The sequence below is a fragment of the Maylandia zebra genome, linkage group LG23, assembly GCF_041146795.1.
Source record: "Maylandia zebra isolate NMK-2024a linkage group LG23, Mzebra_GT3a, whole genome shotgun sequence".
Taxonomy (NCBI): domain Eukaryota; kingdom Metazoa; phylum Chordata; class Actinopteri; order Cichliformes; family Cichlidae; genus Maylandia; species Maylandia zebra.
In genome coordinates, this window is record NC_135188.1 from 3,378,304 (window position 1) to 3,402,185 (window position 23,882).

The window sequence follows — 23,882 nt, forward strand, 5'->3', positions numbered from 1 at the left end:
GTCTCCTAGTTTCTTACTTTGTTCACGCTTGGTGTTACTTTAAAATAATATTTTAACTTAAAAAAAAATAGAAAACTGTTGTGTTTTCTATTAAAAGAAATCTCTATATATCGATAATTGGAGACAACTTATCTGGACCACCCCTCATACACCCCCCTTCTGGTTCTCTGTCTACGACCCTCCTGCTCTACAATGTTTGTTCTCTTTTTTTGTGTCCCTCCCCTTTTCCGTTCATTCACCTTTCATTAGCCCACAGGCTTCTGCCCAGTCAAGTCTTCTCTGAAGCCATTACTACACTGCAGCCTTAATTCACAATATATTATCTACAGGAAATGCTGCCAAGTGAGGATGTAGTCCCAGCTAGTGAAATTAAATTAATTAAATTGCTCAAGGATGCCGTAACTGTGTTTGGATCAAAGTCCATTATTTGGGATCCTCCTCACCCATTCCCACTGCGTAGAAAGGACTGCATCTTTTGTATGTAGTTGAAATAATGGAAACCATCAAAGCAAACACAATACAGCCTGTGATAATGTGAAACCTCTAATGGGTCATGATTATTTGAATTGTTTCTCCCAACTGGAAACCATCAGAATTTTTCTAATGGTTTCTGTTGATTCACTTCTCCACCCGCATGTGAACTGAACACATACTTCTACACATTTTAATGGCTATATTATAACAAAGGTGAGGACATAACATACAAGCTGCACTGCAAACCAGATCTAATTATTTAAGTATTTAAGCAAGTGGATACCCCATCATCTTTGCAGTGGCATAAAAGTGTTAAAACATTTTGTAGCTGGCAGCAGATGTTTTCTGTCATTATGAAAGAAACTGCAGAGTCATAATTACACAGAGTAAAAGTGTTTATGCTGTAACCTACAGAAGTCAGACATGGTACAAGGTTTTAAAAGATCACAGAAAGAGGCTCAGTTGAAACAGTAAGTAAGAGGTGGTGATAAAGGAACAGTCTCACAGTTTATACATTCACGTCAAGGATAAGAGCTAATTTACATAAAATAAAATGTACACATTGCAGGCATGAAAAGTAGCGGTAATTATTATGTTTTCATCTTACATTTGATTTTTTTTTTCACTAAACAAGATGCAAAAAGCATATTTATTTGTGCAGTATTAATATTATTCTTTTAGCATGTAGGTGAAAGCACTCGACAATACATTAGCATGTAAAGTTAAACATTATATTAAAAAAAGGCTTTTTTCACATTTTTGTGACAGTGGAGATCCAGATCATTTGTTCACTTTGGCTGACTGAACAACTTGGCAGAACACAACATGCTGCATTAACTTTAACCTTCAAAGTCTGCAGAGTAGTGCATTTCAACGACGTGCCATTTAAGGTTGAGTGTGCAGGTTTTCATTCTTAAATAAAAACAGGCCGAGTGAATACATAAAAGAAAGAGGCAAAAAACCAAAGAAATAATCATAACTTGTACAATACCTCTCCCCCATGTGCCGAATAATATTTAAATACCAATGAACAATAAGAAAGCCATTAAGAATAAGACATTTTAATTGTCATTTGAGTGATTAAAGAGGTGAGTCATGTGTGCGTCAGCTGGCAGTAGGCTACAGCTTCATATGTAGTGTCCTGCAGGCTATCAGATTTCAATATACTTGGTCTTATTTAAGCATCTAAAATGCAAATGCTAATCATAATATGTAGTTTCCTGGTTAATAAAAACAACAACAACACCTAATGACTTGCTAACTGATGGTTACGTAATTGATGGGCTATGCAAAATTATTATTCTTTAATTTGACCTTTGATGCCTCCAGGGATGTTTCAAATTCTAATTCAGTTGTCATAGTGCCCTTTGGGAAATGCAGATGGAAACTGACAGGCTCGCTTGTAGGATGTGTAAAATGTCAAGGGATTTCAGAATTATTCTCCTTTTGATAGTTCACCCCAGTTCATTCAATCTGACTGAAGGAGAACAGTCAGTGAATCAGCTTGAAATGACTTCCAGGCCCCGGCTTCACTGATGCATGTTCGACAACCTCTTTTTATTGTGTGTGCTACGTACAGCTCGTTAGAAATTATGATGTGCACAGAAGCAATTCTCTGCAAATACTCAGCAAAGGTTCTGCAGGAAGGAGCAAAAAGCATCTCGGGCTTCTAGAAAGGCGTGTCCATCTGACTGCCTTTCGGAGCGGGAGACACTACCCCGTAACTCCTTTCCTGCCACCTCAACCACTGCATGTGGACCTCTTTCTGGACCTATCAAGCAAACACACAGGCATAAATATCTGTTTAAATCAGTGTTTAGATTGTATCATTATGGTAAGAGCAATAGCTTAACATTTTGGGAAATTCATTTATTTGTTTTCAAAGCCTTTTGATACATGTGCAGTGCTTAGACCACCACTCAATGTAAGGTTTATGCCAAAGCCGCCCTAAACTAATAGTAATGGTCATAACCAAAATCATCTTTTATGTTTCTGTAAAGGTTAATCACAAGTATCTGTAAGCTCTTTGAAATTCTTAATGGTTTTCATTGTAGTTTCATTTTAGTTAACCGTGAATTTTCAAATTTACAGCTTTACAACAACAACAACAAAAAAAAAATAGTTGAAAAAAAGTAAAGCACACTCTTTTTTATTGACATGCCAAATTAAAGTTAATTACTTGCATTCCTGATTGGGAAAATAAGTTTTAGTGTTTGACTGCTGTGCTCGGTCTCTCATAGAAGTCCATATTTGGGTATAAAAATGTGCATTCAATTTGTTATACACAACATAATGTCTTGTTTTACGCAAGTTTTTCACATATTTATAAAATATTTTCCTTTATTTTTTATGACAGTTGGTTCTGTGTGTTAGCCCTGCGACAGACTGGCGACCTGTCCAGGGTGTACCCTGCCTCTCGCCCTATGACAGCTGGGATAGGCTCCAGCGCCCCCCGCGACCCTGAAAAGGATAAGCGGAAGCGAATGGATGGATGGATGGTATAATAAATTTGTTAAGCACTATATGGCAAACTGGGAACCCATAATCTGGTATTTTGACTTAGCCTCTTATTACAACAACCATTTTTGTGGTTGGCAGTGCTCATGAATATCCGAGCCAAGACAAAAGCTTAACTGACATCAGACAATGCCGATGGCTTGAGTGCATTTTGGCAAAAGCAATCCCTCATTTAGTCTCCATCAAGCCTTTTACCTGCAAGCTTTGATGGCATGTGCACTACAAATGGAAATCATGTTCAGTGCCTACAGGTTCTGCATATTCATATAAAGATATCTGTTTATTCTGGTTAAATATACAGGGAGCGCAGAATTATTAGGCAAGTTGTATTTTTGAGGAACAATTTTATTATTGAACAACAACCATGTTCTCAATGAACCCAGAAAACTCATTAATATCAAAGCTGAATGTTTTTGGAAGTAGTTTTTAGTTTGTTTTTAGTTTTAGCTATTTTAGGGGGATATCTCTGTGTGCAGGTGACTATTACTGTGCATAATTATTAGGCAACTTAACAAAAAACAAATATATACCCATTTCAATTATTTATTTTTACCAGTGAAACCAATATAACATCTCCACATTCACAAATATACATTTCTGACATTCAAAAACAAAACAAAAACAAATCAGCGACCAATATAGCCACCTTTCTTTGCAAGGACACTCAAAAGCCTGCCATCCATGGATTCTGTCAGTGTTTTGATCTGTTCACCATCAACATTGCGTGCAGCAGCAACCACAGCCTCCCAGACACTGTTCAGAGAGGTGTACTGTTTTCCCTCCTTGTAAATCTCACATTTGATGATGGACCACAGGTTCTCAATGGGGTTCAGCTCAGGTGAACAAGGTGGCCATGTCATTAGTTTTTCTTCTTTTATACCCTTTCTTGCCAGCCACGCTGTGGAGTACTTGGACGCGTGTGATGGAGCATTGTCCTGCATGAAAATCATGTTTTTCTTGAAGGATGCAGACTTCTTCCTGTACCACTGCTTGAAGAAGGTGTCTTCCAGAAACTGGCAGTAGGACTGGGAGTTGAGCTTGACTCCATCCTCAACCCGAAAAGGCCCCACAAGCTCACCTTTGATGATACCAGCCCAAACCAGTACTCCACCTCCACCTTGCTGGCGTCTGAGTCGGACTGGAGCTCTCTGCCCTTTACCAATCCAGCCACGGGCCCATCCATCTGGCCCATCAAGACTCACTCTCATTTCATCAGTCCATAAAACCTTAGAAAAATCAGTCTTGAGATATTTCTTGGCCCAGTCTTGACGTTTCAGCTTGTGTGTCTTGTTCAGTGGTGGTCGTCTTTCAGCCTTTCTTACCTTGGCCATGTCTCTGAGTATTGCACACCTTGTGCTTTTGGGCACTCCAGTGATGTTGCAGCTCTGAAATATGGCCAAACTGGTGGCAAGTGGCATCTTGGCAGCTGCACGCTTGACTTTTCTCAGTTCATGAGCAGTTATTTTGTGCCTTGGTTTTTCCACACACTTCTTGCGACCCTGTTGACTATTTTGAATGAAACGCTTGATTGTTCGATGATCACGCTTCAGAAGCTTTGCAATTTTGAGACTGCTGCATCCCTCTGCAAGATATCTCATTATTTTTGACTTTTCTGAGCCTGTCAAGTCCTTCTTTTGACCCATTTTGCCAAAGGAAAGGAAGTTGCCTAATAATTATGCACACCTGATATAGGGTGTTGATGTCATTAGACCACACCCCTTCTCATTACAGAGATGCACATCACCTAATATGCTTAATTGGTAGTAGGCTTTCGAGCCTATACAGCTTGGAGTAAGACAACATGCACGAAGAGGATGATGTGGACAAAATACTCATTTGCCTAATAATTCTGCACTCCCTGTATGTCTACAACCAGCAATCGCTGAGCCACAGTGACTAGGTACCAGCTAGCTTGGCAAACCCTGCCTACAGCATTTTTTTTATCCAATGTGTTTAATGATTAACAAAAAAGACCAAAAAAAAACACAAGTCTGATTGCAGTTTGCATCATTATGGAGCATTATATGCCAACCTACTGCTGGCAAGGAGAGGCAGGTAACCAAACTGCTTGGATTAAAAATAATTCTGGATTTTTCGCTTCTACGCTTACATTTTTGCAGTTAAATGAACTAGAATATTAAATTACGTTTTTAAATTAGTGCAAGGATAAGATAGGGTTGCAGTAGTTTTATATAACAGAGGTGCAACTTGTATCAATTTTCTTAGTAACCAATGAAGAAAAAAGTTGTAGAAGACAAACATCTATATTTAGCAAAATGTCAGACTATTTCTTTTATACTTTAAAAGTGAAACAAGAATCACCTCACTGTTGACAGATGAAAGCTAAACACAGTGTTTTATATATGTATATATTTATATATTTCTTGCTGAGAATCAATGCATTCATTCTGTGTATCAGTGAAACAATTAAATAGGTTACATAGGTAATCATACAAATAGTACATTAAATGAAATAATTCTCATGACCATTCGGTGACTCTAACGTGTTTCTCGTGTCTCTAAAGCATGTGAGTCATATAGTGTACACTGTCTGCTTCTGCCCCCAGTTTTTTGGAGGCTGGCCTTACATTAATCTTGCCAGTTACATAAGCATGCTGGGTCCTTTCCTTATGCAATGCTGGGAAGAGAAGTGGAAAATATTTTTTGCATTTTTAGCACTGACAACTCTAAACCAGTTACCTCCTGCTGGAATACAGATTAGCCACAATATTAAAATGCTCACTGAAGCGCCTGGGGAGCAAAGCCTTGCCACACAGCAGCTACTTTAGCACAAACTGCTCAAAATCTTAATGATGGGTATGATAGGGGTCTAGTGGATACATAGCGCATAACAGCTTGCTGACTATATGAGCCATGGCCTGCCAGATACATTGTGAGAAACAGACAAGCAATGTTCCTCTGGGAAACTCCCCATGTTCCTTTGTCATGCATGACATACCTAAATATTGTGGCAGACCATCTGTCACACTTCTCCACGGCAGCACTATTCCCTGATGGCATTGGGCTCTTTCAGCCAGTGAAAATGCTCCGTCGCAGTGCAAAAAGCTGTTCAGGAATCGTTTCAGGAACACGAGAGAGTTCAAGGTGCTGACTTGGCCTCCAAACATTCCTCATCTCAATATAACTGAGCCTCTTTGAGGTTGCGCTAAGTGTGACCCATGCTTCTAAAATAACAATAATACTATGCTTCTGAGACACCATGGGACAGTTTTGCGCATTGTGGCTGATGTGTATGAGTCTCACGTGAAGGCTAATTATGCACCACAGTGTGTGTAAATTGTGTGTGCAATTTTCTGAACACTTTAGAGTAGTGTGGTTTGTGTACTGACCTCTTGATTTAGAAAGCAATACAGAATGGCCACAAGAAGCCCCTGTGAAAGAGATGGGTTTAATCATTAATATTTATGATAATAATAAGTGACACTTTCATTAATAAATGGAACATGCTGCCTAAAAGGACAGAAAGTGAAGCAGATCTAATAACCAAACTGACTTTCAATTCTAGGCCTGCAACACAAAGATCTAATGTCGTCGAGATGCTGTCTCACACCCATAATGCTCAAACAGTGGAAGCCAAGTTAACATGAAGGATTATCACAGGATGCTGAAGAGACTATGGTACAGCATGTACAGTATGTGCCATTAGTGTTGATGCAATCCATGTGTGTACCTGGAAGGACCCCATACAGAGCTCGATACAAAGGCGCAGGTTAATATTGAAGTAGTCGGGCAGAAAATTGAAGAACATGTAGTGAGTTCCAAACAAAGGGATGAGGAGGAGGGTGGATTTAGTCAGGCGCCTGTTGCACAAAAGCAAAGGAAAAAGAGTCTGCTTATACGTACCTCATTTGAATGCTGCACCTGATATCATCATGCATGCAGACACAGTAATGATCAGATGCCAATCAAGATGATCTTTGTCTTTGTGTGTGTCATTCTGTATGCAGCCTCTCTTTACAAGAGGAAAGGTAAGCAGCGGGGGCATGATTTCAAATAGGGCTATTAAAATGTAGCTGCAGAGATAATGTCTTTATGTGTCAGGGAACATGTGAACTTAACTGGTGCAATTAAGTCAAGCATCATTTAACTTACTGTACCTATGGTATTTCTTTTATGAGATCCGGATTTACGTGATGTGCCTGAACATTTTCAGTCAATTAGTGAGTCTATTTCAATTAGAAATTCTAATGAGCCTCTTGGTAAGCGGAACTGCAGACGTGACCAGACTGAATTACTGAATTATTCATGGCCTACAATAGTTTTGAATTTTTGGCACAACTTGCAATGTTCTCAGCATCAAACGGTAACTATCAGAGTAAAAAAGTACCAGTGAGTGAAGAAAAGTATTTCAAAATGTCTGAAAACGTTTGCCAATTGAAGATAAACACGTCTTGTATCAGAAACGAGATGAATTTGATCGTTTCTGTGTTCAAAATGCAATAATGACTAAAATATGAGATTCTGTATCACGGCCGAGTTCCCATTGTCTACAACTGTGTCTGCACCTAAAGGATTACCTGTACTGAGAGGAGTTATTGAACTGGATCAGACGTGGATTGAGCTTTTGTATTAGAATTCTGATGATATTCATGAAGAGCATAAAATTGACCTGTTGAAAGAAAAAGCAAGAATGCAAAAATCAATACTAATACTAATAATAAAAATTTTAAAAACTGTAACAAATATTACATCAAATGCTGCTTTCAGCAACATGATTATTGAATGTCATGGCAACAATATGAGCAGCCAAGCGTATAATTAACTTAGGCTGGTGTGGTGCCAATTTTTGCACTCTACTCTAATGGCACAAAAGAAGTTCATCCCAGTCCTTTCTCAGAGGCTGTCTCTAAAAAGAAGGTAAACAAATCATCTACGTAATAATCTCTAATCAGTGCATAATTAAAAAATTCATCATAATTTTTTGTTTCAGAAGAATGGGGGCATTTACCGCTATAGAGACAACAATCGGCCCCTTGATGATCCACCAATAGGGTGAGTCCTCATTGATGTCCCAACATCTGTGCAAGAAATGTGCACTTTAGATTATTTCTTCAAGCATTGCATGCAGTAAATTTAATCGACGTCCTAAAAATAACACCCAACAATTACTGCTGAGTACAAAGTGAGTGCAAATTATCCATGTAAATGCACTTACAATATTATGTACAGTAGACTCACGTTCACATTCCCCTCTAATGCGTTTATATGCATCATTTTCATTAATTTAGCACAATTTAGCATTTCACCTATTGCTGCTTATGAGAAATAATAATGATTGTGGCTATAGAAGCTGTAATTCAAGTTTATACAAACTCTGTGTCCTCAAAATACACCCTGGATCCAATCCACAGGACTATGAAGAGCACCGGCACACCTGTTACAGAAATCAAAACTAGTGTCAGTGAGATGCAATCATTACACACGAAAATGGCTGAATCAGAGTTAGGAAGCTACCAGTGTGTGAACTGATTGGACGAGTATCAATTTTCCTAATATCTGCACCATGCAGAAGGAATAAAATGTAAATGAATTATTTTAAAGGTTGTGTGCACTACAGTGTACATCTTACAGTAAGTACAATGAACCCACATAATTCTATCCAAGATCTCATAGTGTGAGAGGCAGGTACATTCAATCTATAGCAGATCTAATAAATTATCAATATAAACGTTAACCTCCTAAGACCCGAACAGCATGCATTTTTAATTTCTCTTTGATATTTGGGCTGATTGTATTTACATTCATCAGGTCCCAAAGAATTACCAGGATTTTTTTTTTACCTAATTTTTGTTTCTAAGAAAAATGAGAGACACTTATGAGGATATTCATTTAAAATTTCGATAGAACAGTAGCAGTACAATGTCCTCGTAAGTGGATATCAGGCCCTTGTAGAGCAAAATTGAGTATTTTGGTCTAAATAACCCAAAATGTGATGTCCACATATGTGGACGCCAGGTATTAGGAGGTTAATATAGATCAATGCTGCACATGCCACTGAACCAGGAAACTTTTTAGCTGTTATAATAATATGCACATGTTGGCTGATGTTACCGTTTCTGGTTCTTTTTGACCTTGAAGGCTGCTGTGAAACTTTGCTAATCAGCACTTTAGGTGTGATCCAAATAAAATCCCAATGGGAAAGTAAAAGGTAAAAATGTTATTTTGGTATTTGCTATGCTTTATTTACAGACACTTGAATATTAACTGGGAAAAAATGACAGCACGAGGCAGAAGTTTTCCAAAATGAAATAAATGCTCCAAACTACCTGCAAGTTTGATGGAGTTAAAAATTGAAAATCCCCACTGCCAGTATTTGTTCAATCCAAAAAGAGCAACAAAAAACAGGGATTTTTTTCAGATTCCTGTTTGTATTCATGTATTTTCTTCGTTTAAAAACACACATACAACAGTACAAACAGGTGGAGTAATTTACTGAAACATGCAAACACAAATGGAACAAAAGGTAATTCAGGCCAAATCTGAGTTCTAACAAGCTCGAAAGGTAATATTTGGTATCTTCAAGCCTTTTGAAGACTTATTGCTCAAGACTTTTCACAGTATTGTAAAACTTTTTTTAACATGATTCTTTCTCTAAAGTGTTTTACAGTATCTCTAAAAAAAGATGAGTTATAAAACTGTAATTTTTGGAAAATTCTAATGTTATCATACATGTCTTCTCACTATTGTTAAATCTGAGATATTGCAAAGTAGGGCCATGTTCTTTAATTTGGTAGGCGGCTCAACATAGCAAATGTTGGGGAAATTGTATGTCAAGGTCCTCACCCCATCCCAGCAAGCTGAAGCCCCACAGACATCGGCGGCTATGATAGAAAGAGGAGAGCAGCAGGGAACTGAGGTAAAGTGCCTCCACCAGGAGCCAAAAAAAGTTTGCCATTACACAGTAGTGACAGAAGACCACAGAGGCTTTACAGGCAAACTGACCAGAAAGAACAAGAAGAGGGGAAAGGACAGAGAGCAAAGTGTAAGGAGGAATTAGTGTGGTAAGGCGTGCATAAGCAATATGTGATTATGCATAAATACATGAGATCAGGGAAATGCACCCAGAGGAATTTCTTAATACAAACAAGAAGCACTTGTCCCGAGCATCATTATCTTACTGTGGAAAGGGTGCAGTGGTTGGTGTCGTCGCTTGAGAACAGAGAAGCATCCTTTATAAACACCGCCACAGCTTTCAGGATGAACGTAAGAAAGAGCTGGATGTGAATAAAGTTCCTGGCACAACGCAGTTTCCTGTAAAAGAGCAGGAATACATTTATAACCAATACGAGATTTTGCATTGTACTGTATCATGAACAGCAAATGCAAAAACATCACATTTCTACAACTGTGCAAACTGGTGCAGTCTGTGGTTTTAGTTCATAGTTTTGATCAGTGAACAAAGAAAAATGTGAGTGGCAGAGAACAAAAATAAAAAAGAGACAGAGATGTAACTGATGCCAGTGATCTTGTTCGTGAAGCAATTTACTGGCAATCAGATTAGATTCATAAACAATCAGCTGGAAAGAGGAACAAACAAACTGTAACCCACAGAGCTGGTGCATAAGTTTTCAAAACGCTGTCTTGGCATTTGGTTACAGACTTGGTGAGGAGACTAAGGCACGTGTCAGGCCTACAAAACAGATAGGGGTTGGTCGGTGGGCTTATTTAAATGTGGAAAGAGCCAGGAAGGTTATTTCATCTGTTTCCAGTTTTCATGCAACACGAGCCTTTTATGGCACCACATGCACTGTACAGACATCACAGTGTTATCAGCTGTGTAATCTAAATCCTACAAAGAGTGTAAATTTCCCAACTCCCTTATCTCTTACACATTCCATCAGATCTAATTCCAAATGGGGACACAAAGACGTGGCAGAGTTGCAAAACTGCCATGTGCTGTGTGAGTGTCGATGAGTATCAGGCACTGGTAAAAGTTTTTCATAAACCCAGACTTGAAGAGAGTGCCTTGAACCCATCAGCAATCCCACTTTATTGTTCTGTGAACAATAAAGTTGCATCCTTTGTAAAGCAGTTCATCTGAATTTCGAGCTGTTATTTCCATTGCTTATGTCACCCAAAATGTGCTTTTTACTGACAAAAAGCTAAATAAAAATCAGTATTTTCGGTTTATACCTGAAGAGTAGCAGGATCAACACAGCAACAGCCAACACCACTAGAGAGATGCTGTAGCCAATGGTGTATATGAGCTTCACTGAGGCAAAGTAAGACTCCTCCATCTGGAAGCAGGATGAAAATGAAGATTTTGAATGAAAGGAAATTATACTCAAATATCAAAGCTTTTCAAAATGATGTCAGACATCAAAATGAATGTAATGTCTTAAAATGAGTCTAAATTACAGGCAAGATTGAGACTAAACTGCACTGAGGAGATGACTGTGGAATAACTGCAAGAAAGCTTTCCATATTTTGTGTCTTAGCCTAATGGCAGAAAGAGAGTTGGCTAAGCACATAGCTAAATCTACTATGAAAAAGCTATTTAATTACAATACACTGTCACATTTAATTACTAATGTTCTACTTCAGCTATTTGGAACATTTAAGACGTCTTTTTAAAATAACAATAATAATAATAATACAAAAATATGCTCTTTTTAGCATCAAATATGGAATCTTTCCAAAAGAAAAGACTTCATGCTCTCTTTGTGAGCTATTATGCAACGGGTCAAATTAGATCCACTCATTCTGCAAAAGTGTTTATATTTGTATGATTTTTCATACAGCCAATTATCATGTGTTAGCTGTACCTGAATCTCCAAAGAAGCAAAAGTAGGAACATGCACAGTGGTTCAACTACAGTCCCAAATGTGTCCTGAAACATGGAATATGTTAATAATTTTGCTAGCTTTTTTTTGTTTATTTCCACAGGTGCATTTCTGTCCTTCTGTTTTGTTTCCCCTTTATTGCTGTTGGTTGCCTCTTTGTTCCTGGTGCTTCTCCTCCTGTTTCTAATTTTCTGCCTGACCTCTGTGCTCCCAATCTAGTCTCACATTCCTCAGTCTGACATCCCTAGCTGCCTCGCTTCAGCAACTCTCACCTCGGGGATGTCATCATCCACATTGCAGGCAACATGGTATGGTGGGAACGGCCTCGACCAACCTCCACTTGTACAGTTTCGGCTCACTGACCCTAAAGACGAAAGACGTGAGCTCAAGAGTCAGTTGTGCAATGCTGAGACTGACTTTAGTAATAATCAGGGTTACATATTTATGTGTGATATTTTGATGCAGACTGAAATGTCAGAAAAAGTTCTCGTGGATTGTCATAAAATTTCTTACTTTAGTGCTGACCCCCCTGACTCATCATCTAGACTTCATCTGCAAAACTGACATTCTCAACTGTAGCTTGTGTGCAGTGGTAATCAGGAGCATGACAATTCTGAAAACACCAAAACTGCAATACAAACATCTGCATTATTGTATCGCAGTTTCATTTGACCATATCCTGATACGTGCGTAATTCTGTTGAAGCCTAGTTAAAGCAAGCTAATCTGGTGAAATCAGTCAAATTTAAAAATCATTCAAGAAATTGGTGAGCTGAAAATAAGTTTAATAGAGGTAAAAAAAATTCCCCATCTTTTGCTATTAATCCCCTTTAAAGAAAACCAGTGCACTAACGACATAGTGGCTCCTCCAGCTAATGATGATCACAGTTCACATGTTATTGTACAGTGTGAAGAACAGAACGAAACTGATATGTTTATATCATATCATATATATTGATTACATTTTCAAAATAAAGCAACATCAATTCCTTAAGTATTTGCTAGTGTTAAACATGACTATTATTAAAAAATGTCAGTTTCTGAGGGGGACGTATCAAATGTGTTCAAATTCATTCACCATGACTGGCGCCACAGACGCCTCCTTTAATGGAAACAAAATGGTTTCACAGTTTAGCACCAGCAGTGTCTGTAGCTGGGACTGACCAAATACGTGGTTGATCCTACTGAATCCGTAGGAGGAGTTTGCTTGTTGGGGTTAGAGCAGGGCTTTCACACTGTGAGTGCTCGGGCCCTAATAAATCAAATTTCAGATATTGCTACTGTATGTCTGAAAATGCTGATGTTTTCAATCCTTTTAAACCTCATGTCTGTCATTGTATTAACCTTTTTCAGTTGTTAGATTTCGCTCGCAAGTTAAAGTCCTGCTCACCGACTTGACATAAAGTTAATATGGCGCTTGAATTTTGCCCAGGGCATCAATGTAAGTATGGCTTCACTGAGCTGCTGCCTCTTAGTGGTGGTCAGAGTCTGTTGAGTATGTACATCTTGTTTGCTCATTTTGGGTTTGACTATCTGTGCACACTTTCAAACTTGCTTATTTATCTGTTAGTGAAAATTTAATTGGATTGCAGTCTCCTGTGACAACACAAATTCATAGCCTGCCCAAAAGATCAATTTAATCACCGAATGAAAAAAAACACGCACTTTATGAAGACATCAGTATTACAAAAAACACCCTTTGACGTCAGAGGATTAATAATTTAGCTTAATAATGGCCCGTTTCCAGCATGTGATCTGGCACTCACCTGTGCTATTTCTGAAGAGGGAGAAGACTGCAGGACAAGCTCTGTGCACAGTCTCCCCAACAACTGCATGAGGCCAGCAGGTGACCGCATCCCAGAAGGGCCAACAACCTTTTCGACAAAGGTTTAGGAGGAGAAAGAAGGTTAGAAAAGGTGAGTATCAGAGTGCTGAATCGGAAGGAAAGACAGTGAGATTCCATAAATCATATCTGAAATACACAGTTAAAAATATATAGATAGAGTGTAAAAGCAAGTGGTGTAAATCATGAGCTTGCTTCCAACTGCAATCTTCAACGGCCTAGCGCCCACCTCCTTGTACATTTCATAAGGACAAAAAAAGTACTGTAGGTCCCCAAGCAAAAGCCTTATCTTGTGATAGATTACATACATAAACCCTTATGTTGCTATCCTTATTGGTCTCATTTACTGATGCATCAAAGTGATATATCACCTAGTTTGTTTTCATTCTGCAGTTAGAACGCCAACAAGAATATTTCCCGATAATGGATGGTTTTCTGTGAAGCTTCTATTCCAGCTCAGACCCCTGCACTTAATGTGAGCATTACTATATTTCATAACACAACTGCAACCACCCATGAATTCATATGAGCAGTTGCAATGATGAGAACAGGATGGTTAGATTTCAAAAAGGAAAACACACCTTCTGTGCTTCTGTTCTCCTGTTCTGCAATGTACTGAAGGCAGTGACGCTCTTCTTTCTCCAGCTGAAAAATGTATTCACATTCAGGATGCAGACTTGAGAACGCCTAGAGGTACAAAACAAGGCAAGGGGAGAGATGTTTAGTACACTGAGAGGTATAAGCTGTGCTAAGTTAGTGTCTCATTACATGAAAGAGACTCCGTGTATGTGAAAAAAAATTGCGCCTTCTTTTAAAAGAGCAGTGACTCATTTTACTTTCTAGCTAAAACACAACAAAACAAAACAAAACACATACTTATTTCCATTGATGGCATTTACCAAAAATATCTTTTAATACATCACACAGAAGACGTTTGAAAATGAGCAACTATCCATCCATGCTCCGACTCAGACATTCTTCTTTTTATCGGTGTCCTAATTTTTCACTGTGATGTTTTTTGGGAGCCCAACAAATAAGGGGGTAAAGGGTCGATGTAAGGCAAGTGTTGGATGGTAGAGAGTGCAGGGAAGAAAGCAGCAGAGTGGCATGAAACTGTAAACTTAAAGTGCATGAATTTGTGTGTATTGCTGCAATCTGTTGCACTAAAATATATTTTTGTAAAAATACATTGTTGTTGTTGTTGGGTTGTTTTTTTTTGTTTTTTTTTAAAAGGTCAATGCGCTCTCATGCCAGCACATCAAATAATATCCTTTTGTCAGATGCTGTCTGCAAAGGTCAGCTTGAGAGGTAAGTCACTGTTTATCCATCGGGGGATTGTGGTTCCCATGCTGCTTGGAGCTTTGGAGCTTTGCGTTTTGCACCTTACTTTGCTGTTATCCCGCCTCTCGCCCTATGACAGCCGGTTTAGGCTCCAGCTTCCCAGAACCTTGAATTGGCAGTTAGGAAAATAGATCGATGAATGGACCGTGACCCTGAACTGGATAATCGGACGTAAATGGATGGATGGATGGTTTAGGCACTAAATGCTGATTGGTTAGGTTTAACCAATCAGAGTTTTGGCTACATTTTGCTTTATAGCAGTACTCTTTAATATCAGTAACCCTGCACATTGTAAAATGAAAAATGGGAGCCATAAACCTGTAAGTCAGGGCAAAGACTCCAAAGAACAAATGCAACATGCAACCCCCTTGGACTGAGAACGCACTACATATACAATAAACCATTCTCTGTGATATGGGTAACATACCATAGATAGGCAATGCTGGGTGAAAAACATCCACTATTATTTTATAGCCTAACATCCGACCCTCCAGTTAGGGTCAACATTAATGTTTTTTATGTAATCTATCTTACAAAACAAGCACACATAAATTTAACTGAACATTTTTTTAAATATACTGCACAACAATTTCTCTCTCTGCAGGAATGCAAATGGTCGGCAGTGACTGAGGTAGATTTGGGGGGGCTACAGTGACAGCTATGGGTTAAATCAAAAAATCTATATATCTCATTATTTTATCCTGCCAGCAAACTTATGTGGTCTCAATCTAAAGGTCAGAGCAGCAGAGGGGGTCTTGTTGAGCTGTTACAAGATACTGCAACAGTGTGCTTCATATTATTGCTACCCACCTGTACATAGATAGCTCAATATGGTGCCTCACCATATGAAGGCAACAGAATCTCTTACTGTAAAAGCTTCCTTGACGTCAGTTACTACAGTCCTCAGTTTAATAATCTCTCTACTAATTCCAAAGCAATATGGTTATTTCCATTTAGAAATGGAAATTATCTGGAGCATCTGCCATAAAAGAAGAAAAACATTAAAGCAGAAATATCACAGATGGAAGAGATAATGAGTCAGTCCACCTGACCGTGTGGCGCTTGCAGACACTGTACGTGTCCACAGGAATAACACTGGTAAGTCACACGACTTACACGTGTGTGGTCAAGGTACAGCTCTTGTTTTGCTGACCTTAATCTTAACTTTATGAGGATGTGTTTTCCTTATGGGGATAAAAGCAAGTCAAAACATAATGTTCTCTGAATTAATGGATATACAACTCGTGTGTGTGTGCGGATTATAGTAGTAGAACTATCTTTATGAGGGCTGGTTTGAGTCTTAAATCATCAGAGTGAGGGTATTTTGGCCTATCCTCACTTTCTCACACCCGCTTTAAAGCACTGGTTGAAGATGAAGACTTGTTTTTAGTTTATTCTAGAATTAGTTTTATATTAGAGTTAGGATAGAGGATGGGAGCAGCACTTATTTGTGATAGTTAACTTCAAGATAAGGCACTAGGAAATGTATTGTGTCAATGAATGCCCTCATAAAGATAATCAAACAAACGTGTGTATGTTTAAAACATGGCACAAGGACAAAACAAGAAAACGGAGGCAAATATATCATAACGCCCCTCTAATTTTAACATTTTGAGCCTATCTTGCAATTTGTAACTACCCAATGCCGAGTAGTTACAGGGCAGCTCTTTGAGCTGTTTCTTTACTTTGAATCCATTTAACCTCCACAGATTAAGACAGCAGGTCACACAGCCCTAAAACACAAAACATCTGTTACAGATACACACATATTGCTAAGACTTTTGTCCTTGTTTCAGCTCATTTCCATCTCAGTTTAAAAATCCTTGAGGGGAAAACAAGTGTCTTTCTGACAAGATGCTACCAAGCTCTTAATGAAACAAACCCTCAGAGGCTAAATTCCTGTGGGACGACAAAGACTTCCTGTGGAGAACCCTGATTAGTCACCACCTTTCTGAGTGCCATCCAATAGGATGAACTGTTTGTGCGCCACAAGCATTTGCCTTTAAAAAGACGGGTTTTTCTGTAGGTGAAACAGCCTCATTTGAAAGGCCACCAGGAGTGATTTCATGAAATTACATGTGCATACTCGTGCACAAATACAGTGTTTTTAATATCATAAACCTGTGCTTTGATTTGAATTCAGTGAAGTGTAAAATTATCGGGGGGAAAAAACACCGCAGTTTCATTTTACTGAAAAATATTGGTTGACTTTCAGGGTTGTTGCACCAATTCTGCTGAAAGACATGAAAATTGGTTTGGAAATGGAAAATAAAATGATGAATGAGTAGCAAAAGACCTGATTTTAAAAAAAAAATCTAATATATACGTGTTATTCTAAAGTTGTCATTTAAAGAAATGGTGAAATGGTGCAGTTATGAATCTCCTCACTATCAAACACTAAATAAGTGTCAGTTTTACATGTTAGATAAGATATTTATGATCAGGTCTGCCTTTGAGATTCTTATCAAAGGCAAACAGAAGGTTGTTTATCCAAACAAGAAGAAACCTGTACCTTAGAATTCATGATTTATTTAAAAACAGATATCTAAACTTGGGGAATGAAACTGTTCATTTCTATTACTCATCTCAGCCATTTTCATCTCACTGTGAACAAGTTCATCATCTCTCTCTCACACACACACACACACACACAGATAATGATAGTCTTACAAATAACAGACCGCTTTAGTATGTATGCCAAAACCACCTACAGAATAAACACATACAGGAAACTCGCTGGAAATTAACACAATCTCACTGACAACTGTTGGACACAAAAAGTGTTTCCTCTTCATTTTCTTTAAGTAAGTGGAAACAAACATGCAAGCACTCAGTACTATCCCCCCTCCATCAATGATACGTGGAAATGTTAGAAACAACCAGAGCATACATATCCCTGCCAGTCCTCTTTGTTCCTAATGCAATGCTAATAATATAATGAGAGGTGTTATGGTGAATTTTACCCAACAATTACTACTCTTCTCGTTCAAAGGCTGGCAGGGGATTTTTTTTTAAAGGCTTCCCTTGTCTTCTGCAGATATAATGAATGCAAACAGAAAGACTGTGCAGTGTGTTGTGCTTCAGTTTGTATAGCGCTAAATTGTTTCCTTCTAAACCAGGGGTAATTCATTGTAAAATTAGTTCTAGGGCATTTATATTCATTGTTGAAAAATCATAAATATGACTAAATAGCTGTTTCTCATGCAAAAGGGTGCTGTGAGGACATTTATTCTATAGGAGTAGCGTGCAGGTTAGGGGAAGTAAGACCCGTTTTGAATGCAGGGGGTGAAGAATACAGCAAGTCAAGACTGGATGGTTACAGGCACCAAGGGTGCATGTCGTGCTCATGCATTTCAAGAGCATGATGGAGACAGTATGCTGCAGTTAAAAGACAGAAACAGTGGGAGATTTAAAGATGGGTGGGTGGCTGCACAAGGTAAGTCTGAACAATATGAGCCTTGAAACTAAATGCAAAGCCAGTGGTCCATTTGCGTTGCCAGGTTAGCATGCTGCCTGCCATAAAATATGTTCCCTGAGAGGTGAAGCCTATTATCCACTAACTACCCAAAAAGGGGCCATAGGAATGGGCTCACTTTGCAGATGCTGCCATCTATTTTCAAAAGCAAATGGGGTGCACTTTTATGCTGCTTTACGCAGTACTCAGGCACAGTGCAAAAACATAACATCGTCATTCAATCAGAAAGATAGAACAAACAAGGTCAGCCTCTAAAGTTCAGATTATGTCAACAGAAAGGAACAGTTTGACTTTTTTTCCCTTTTTGTTTTCTTGCAGGTAAGATAGATATGAACGAAAGAGCTGGTGTAGTTTAGCATAATTGGATCAAACAAAGTCCGTTCTAGATTTTCTCTTCTCTTTTATAGAATGTAAATCTACACGTAAGCAATCAATCTAATAGCAGAATGAACATGGTTTACCTCAGAAGGGGTGCCATACATTTTTTATGTGTGTATGTAACTATGCAGCCAAAACTAGAGTTCCTTTCCACCCTTTTGTCTTTCTATTTGTTTTTCACTCACGTCCTGATTAAAATGCAAATTTTCAATCATATCTGAGCTTTCAGCAGAATACAGACCTCCCATACAGTACTGTAGCACTGGTCTTGTTTGTCGTGATTGTGTGCGTCTATGTGTGTGTGTGTAGTTCATTATGATTCTCAGCAGTCCTGAGTAGCGAAAGAGAATGAAGAGGTACACGGGGATGAGTGTTTGCCCTGTTCCCATTCTCTCTTTGCCACACTGAGCATCACACCACCCGTTTGTCTGCTTTTCATATTTCTAGTCCGTTATGGAAATTAGCGAGGTGGCCCTATAATAATATCCCCATAAAATCTGTTGATTAGGAAAGAAGAAGTGTTGGCATATGAATGTGCGCAGATGTGTGTATGGTTTGTTGCCTGTATTGCTCCTTCACAGTTGACCAGACAAAACAAATTGAGCACTAAACACAGAGTAAATAATTTATAATAATACTGGCAAACAAAAGTCACTCAGTTATTTTGATCTCACTAGATAATTTTAGTGGTGACTATGATAAATCAGATAATATATAATAATATATTATCTGATAATATAATAGACTGAGGGTCGCAGATGCCAACAGACTTAATAAACTAATCCGTAAGGCCAGCAATGTTGTGGGGATGGAGCTGGACTCCCTCAAGGTGGTGTCGGAGAGGCGGATGCTGTCCAAGATAAGGACAATGTTGGATAACACCTCCCACCCACTCCATGACATGCTGGTCAGTCACAGGAGCTCGTTCAGTGAGAGACTGAGATTACCAAAAAGCACCACTGAACGACACAGGAAATCTTTCCTGCCTGTGGCCATCTCCCTGTACAACGCATCCACTTAACACACTGTTTACTGCTACAACTACACATGTTTCTTTTCCAACTATTTATTTATGAGTGACTTATGTATGTATGTATATATATGTATATATTCTGATTCTGAATATACTGTACTTAGTCCCTTAAATACGCCAGCAACACAATATATACATGTTTCCATCAATTACTACCTGACTGTTTGTTATACTTACTATAGCACCAAAAACGACAAGTGTTCAGTGCAATGGTACACTGTTATTTTCATTATCATCATCAATCTATTTTTTTCTTTAATCAAATTAAGACTGAATTGTTTTATGCAGAATATACAGAATGTAAAGAAAGCTATATTGTTCAAACTACAGGGTGGGTCATTTATATGGATACACCGTAATAACATGGGAATGGTTGGTGATATTAAAGTCCTGTTTGTGGCACATTAGTCTATGTGAGGGGGCAAACTCCTCAAGATGGGAGGTGACCATGGTGGCCATTTAGAAGTCGGCCATCTTGGATACAACTTTTGTTTTTTCAATAGGAAGAGGGCCATGTGACACATCAAACTTATTGGTAATGTCACAAGAAAAACAATGGTGTGCTTGGTTTCAACATAACTTTATTCTTTCATGAGTTATTTACAAGTTTCTCTTTGTTCACAGCCATTGACATGTCGAAGAGGTTAACACGTGAGGAGCGGATCGAAATTGTGTTGATATCTGGTGAACGCAGTAACCGGGTCATTGCAGCAGATTTCAATGCAAGACACCCTACGAGACCACCCATCTCCCATGCTACAGTCAGCAAACTGCTTGCTAAGTTTCGTGAAACTGGTTCAGTGTTGGATTTGCCAAAATGTGGACGCAAGAAAACTGTCACTAATGAAGAAACATCAGTGGCTGTCCTAGCTTCATTCAGCAAGAGCCCACAGCGACTCGCCGCATGTCACTGGAGAGTGGCACTAGTCGAACATCCCTTCGGCGGATATTAGCTACTCACAAATGGCACCCTTACAAACTCCAGCTACTGCACCATCTCAACGAGGATGACCCAGATCGGCGCACAGAATTTGCAGAATGGGCAAAACAAAAATTGGAACAGGACCCTCAGTTCACGCAGAAGATTTCGTTCAGTGATGAGGCAAACTTTTATGTGAATGGTGAAGTTAACAAACAAAACCACCGCTATTGGTCTGACACTAACCCACATTGGATGGATCCAGAAGGCAATTGTCTATGGTGTGAAGATACGAGATGTGCAGCACCTGAAACTACGGATGCTGGATGCCTGTGCTGGCATTTCTCCTGCGGTGTTGCTATCAGTGTGTGAAGAGTGGGAGAATAGGGTTGCATTGACAATCCAACACAATGGGCAGCACATTGAACACATTTTATAAGTGGTCAGAAACTTGTAAATAACTCATGAAAGAATAAAGTTACATTGAAACCAAGCACACCATTGTTTTTCTTGTGACATTACCAATAAGTTTGATGTGTCACATGGCCCTCTTCCTATTGAAAAAACAAAAGTTGTATCCAAGATGGCCGACTTCTAAATGGCCACCATGGTCACCACCCGTCTTGAGGAGTTTGCCCCCTCACATATACTAATGTGCCACAAACAGGACTTTAATATCACCAACCATTCCCATGTTATTACGGTGTATCCATAGAAATGGCCCACCCTGTAGTTTGGAAATGCTGAGCAAGTCTAGAATGTGGCATTTTGTGGCAGACCAAAGACAGAGAAAACTAAGAAAACTGGCAAATATTCACATTTGGAAAAAGAAAAGGTTTGACTTTCTCGCCCATAAATACATGTACAACATCCACTCATATACAGAGATACACAGAAATCCTCCATCTTATCCATATTAAACCCATAATCGCACATAAGCACATATAAACTCACTGGCCACTTCAGTAGTTACACCTTGCTAGTTCTGTGTTGAGGCAAAAATGTGTGATGTCATGATAGCATCGCACATATGCTGCAGATTTGTTAGCTGCACATCTACAATGACAATCTCCCATTCCACCATATCCCAAAGGTTCTCTACTGCATTGAGATCTGGTGACTGTGGAGACCATTTGAGTGCAATGAACTCACTGTCATGTTCAGGAGAACATTCTGAGTTGAGCTTTGTGACACAGTGCTTTATCCTGCTGGAAGCAACAAGAACGGGATGGACATGGTCAGCAACAATACTCAGGTAGGCTATGTAGGGGCCCCAAGTGTTTGATACAAGGCTGGATGCTCTCATGTCGTTTATGCCAAATGCTGCCGCAGAAATCGAGAATCATCAGACCAGCCAATGTTTTTCCAATCTTCCGTTGTCCAATTTTAAAGAGGCTGTCGAATTGTAGCCTCAGTTTCCTCTTCTTCAACTGACCATTCTCCTCTGACCTTTGGTATTGACAAGAATCTTTCACCCAGGGAGCTGCTGCTCACTGGATATTTTCTCATTTTTGGACCATTTTCTGTAAACCCTAGAGACTGATATGTGAGAAAATACCAGCAGATCAGCAGCTTCTGACATACCCAGCCATCAGGCACCAACAACCCTGCTTCCTCAGACACTTAAATTACCTTTGCTCCTCATTCTAAAGCTGGGCTTTAACTTCAGCAGGTCATCCTGACCATGTCTATATGCCTAAATACAATGAATTGCTATGATATTTGCATCAGGCACCTAAAACTGTACCTGACTGTAATCCGTGATGCTCTCTGTAATCTATAGTCTTAAAGCAACAGCAGTACATTAACATTGTGACAATATTTCAACTCCTTCAGTGTGCAGCTGAAACGCAGTATATCAGTGTGTACATTCACGTCAGAAAAATAAATACTTTAAACCTCTGTGAAGAACAATTGTCTGGAAACAGACACAGAAGCTCAAAAAGGCGGATTGATTTGTTACCGATGTGCTTTTCTTTTAAGTAATGCAGTCCAAATCATGCAATCTGCACAGTCAGAGAAAATGTTTAAAAACATGACCTGGAGCTGATGCGCTTCAGCCGTGTAATTACACTGTTTTCTTGCTGCTTTGCTTCAGACACATTTATTTAATAATAGAATTATCTCTGGAAATTCGGCGACTTATAAGCTTTTCAGCTGATTATTACTAAATAAAAATAGTTCATCATGACTTTTCTTTAAAAAAAAAAAAACAACCCAACAAACATGCAGTCAAAGTAAAGACACTCACAGCTGGAGCCAAACACAGAGTGAGGAAAATCCCTCGGACACTGTACATGTCGTCCGCTCAGTAGGTTTCTCTCCGCTGAGTCCAAACTGCTTTCCTGAGACACTCTCCAGCAAGAGGACGGGATGCTGCGCTCTTTCCAGGTGTAAATACTTTTATCAATATGGCAACAATATAAATGTAGGGATTCCGGGATGCATTTTCACAATAAAAGCCTCGCCCCTGGGCTTCTCGTATGTAATGCTTGTGGATAAACAACTTTTCACACATCTCCATGAAAACAACAACAACGCCAATAACGCAGGAATAGGGGAGACTGACCTGTATCAGGTACGTGTGGCGAATTTGGACCATATCGTTCTTGTCTTTTATTTTGAAAAGCAGCATCAGTTCCCAGCTTCAGCTGCAAGCTTCACAGCTCAGATGCAGTTAGAGCTGTGCTCCTCTGCCTTCCAGAGCCAGGCTGGGTCGCCAAATACGCATAAATGTGTGCTTTGATAATATCACTTGCGTACTGTAGTTGGACAGCGTGTCTCATATCAAGCTGTCTTAAGGTTTTTTGTTTTGAGAGAGAAAAAACTTAGTACATTGCAATTGTACATTGCTAAAAAATAAAATAAATTTTAAAAAAATCAAGGGAAGCTCTAATATTTACAGTATAAACACAAAGTCAGTTAAACTTCAAGGTTATTCTATTCAAGTTTTCTTGATAATTTGTATCACGTTTTCTTGCAAAAAAGAAAAGAAAAGAAACGAGAAGACAATCTCTCCTCATCCCTCCTGATCTTTTCTCTAGATTTAGCATGAGATACTTGCAGCCCATTTACATTGCACAGGAAATCCAACTTCTC

At 39.0% G+C, this 23,882-nt stretch overlaps 1 protein-coding gene across 1 annotated transcript; it reads right to left on the reverse strand.

Annotated features, from left to right (window-relative positions):
• Positions 1-851: 851 nt before the first annotated feature.
• ghrhrl (growth hormone releasing hormone receptor, like) lies at positions 852-23,169 on the reverse strand. Its single transcript, XM_004555033.4, has 13 exons — positions 23,035-23,169; positions 14,219-14,324; positions 13,561-13,668; positions 12,068-12,159; positions 11,146-11,249; positions 10,131-10,263; positions 9,796-9,949; positions 8,326-8,386; positions 7,961-8,030; positions 7,530-7,621; positions 6,683-6,812; positions 6,342-6,383; positions 852-2,245 (listed from the first exon to the last, which is right to left on the reverse strand). The coding sequence occupies exons 1-13, from the start codon at positions 23,080-23,082 to the stop codon at positions 2,144-2,146; spliced, it is 1,242 nt and encodes a 413-aa protein (XP_004555090.1). The 5' UTR covers positions 23,083-23,169; the 3' UTR covers positions 852-2,143.
• Positions 23,170-23,882: the final 713 nt, after the last annotated feature.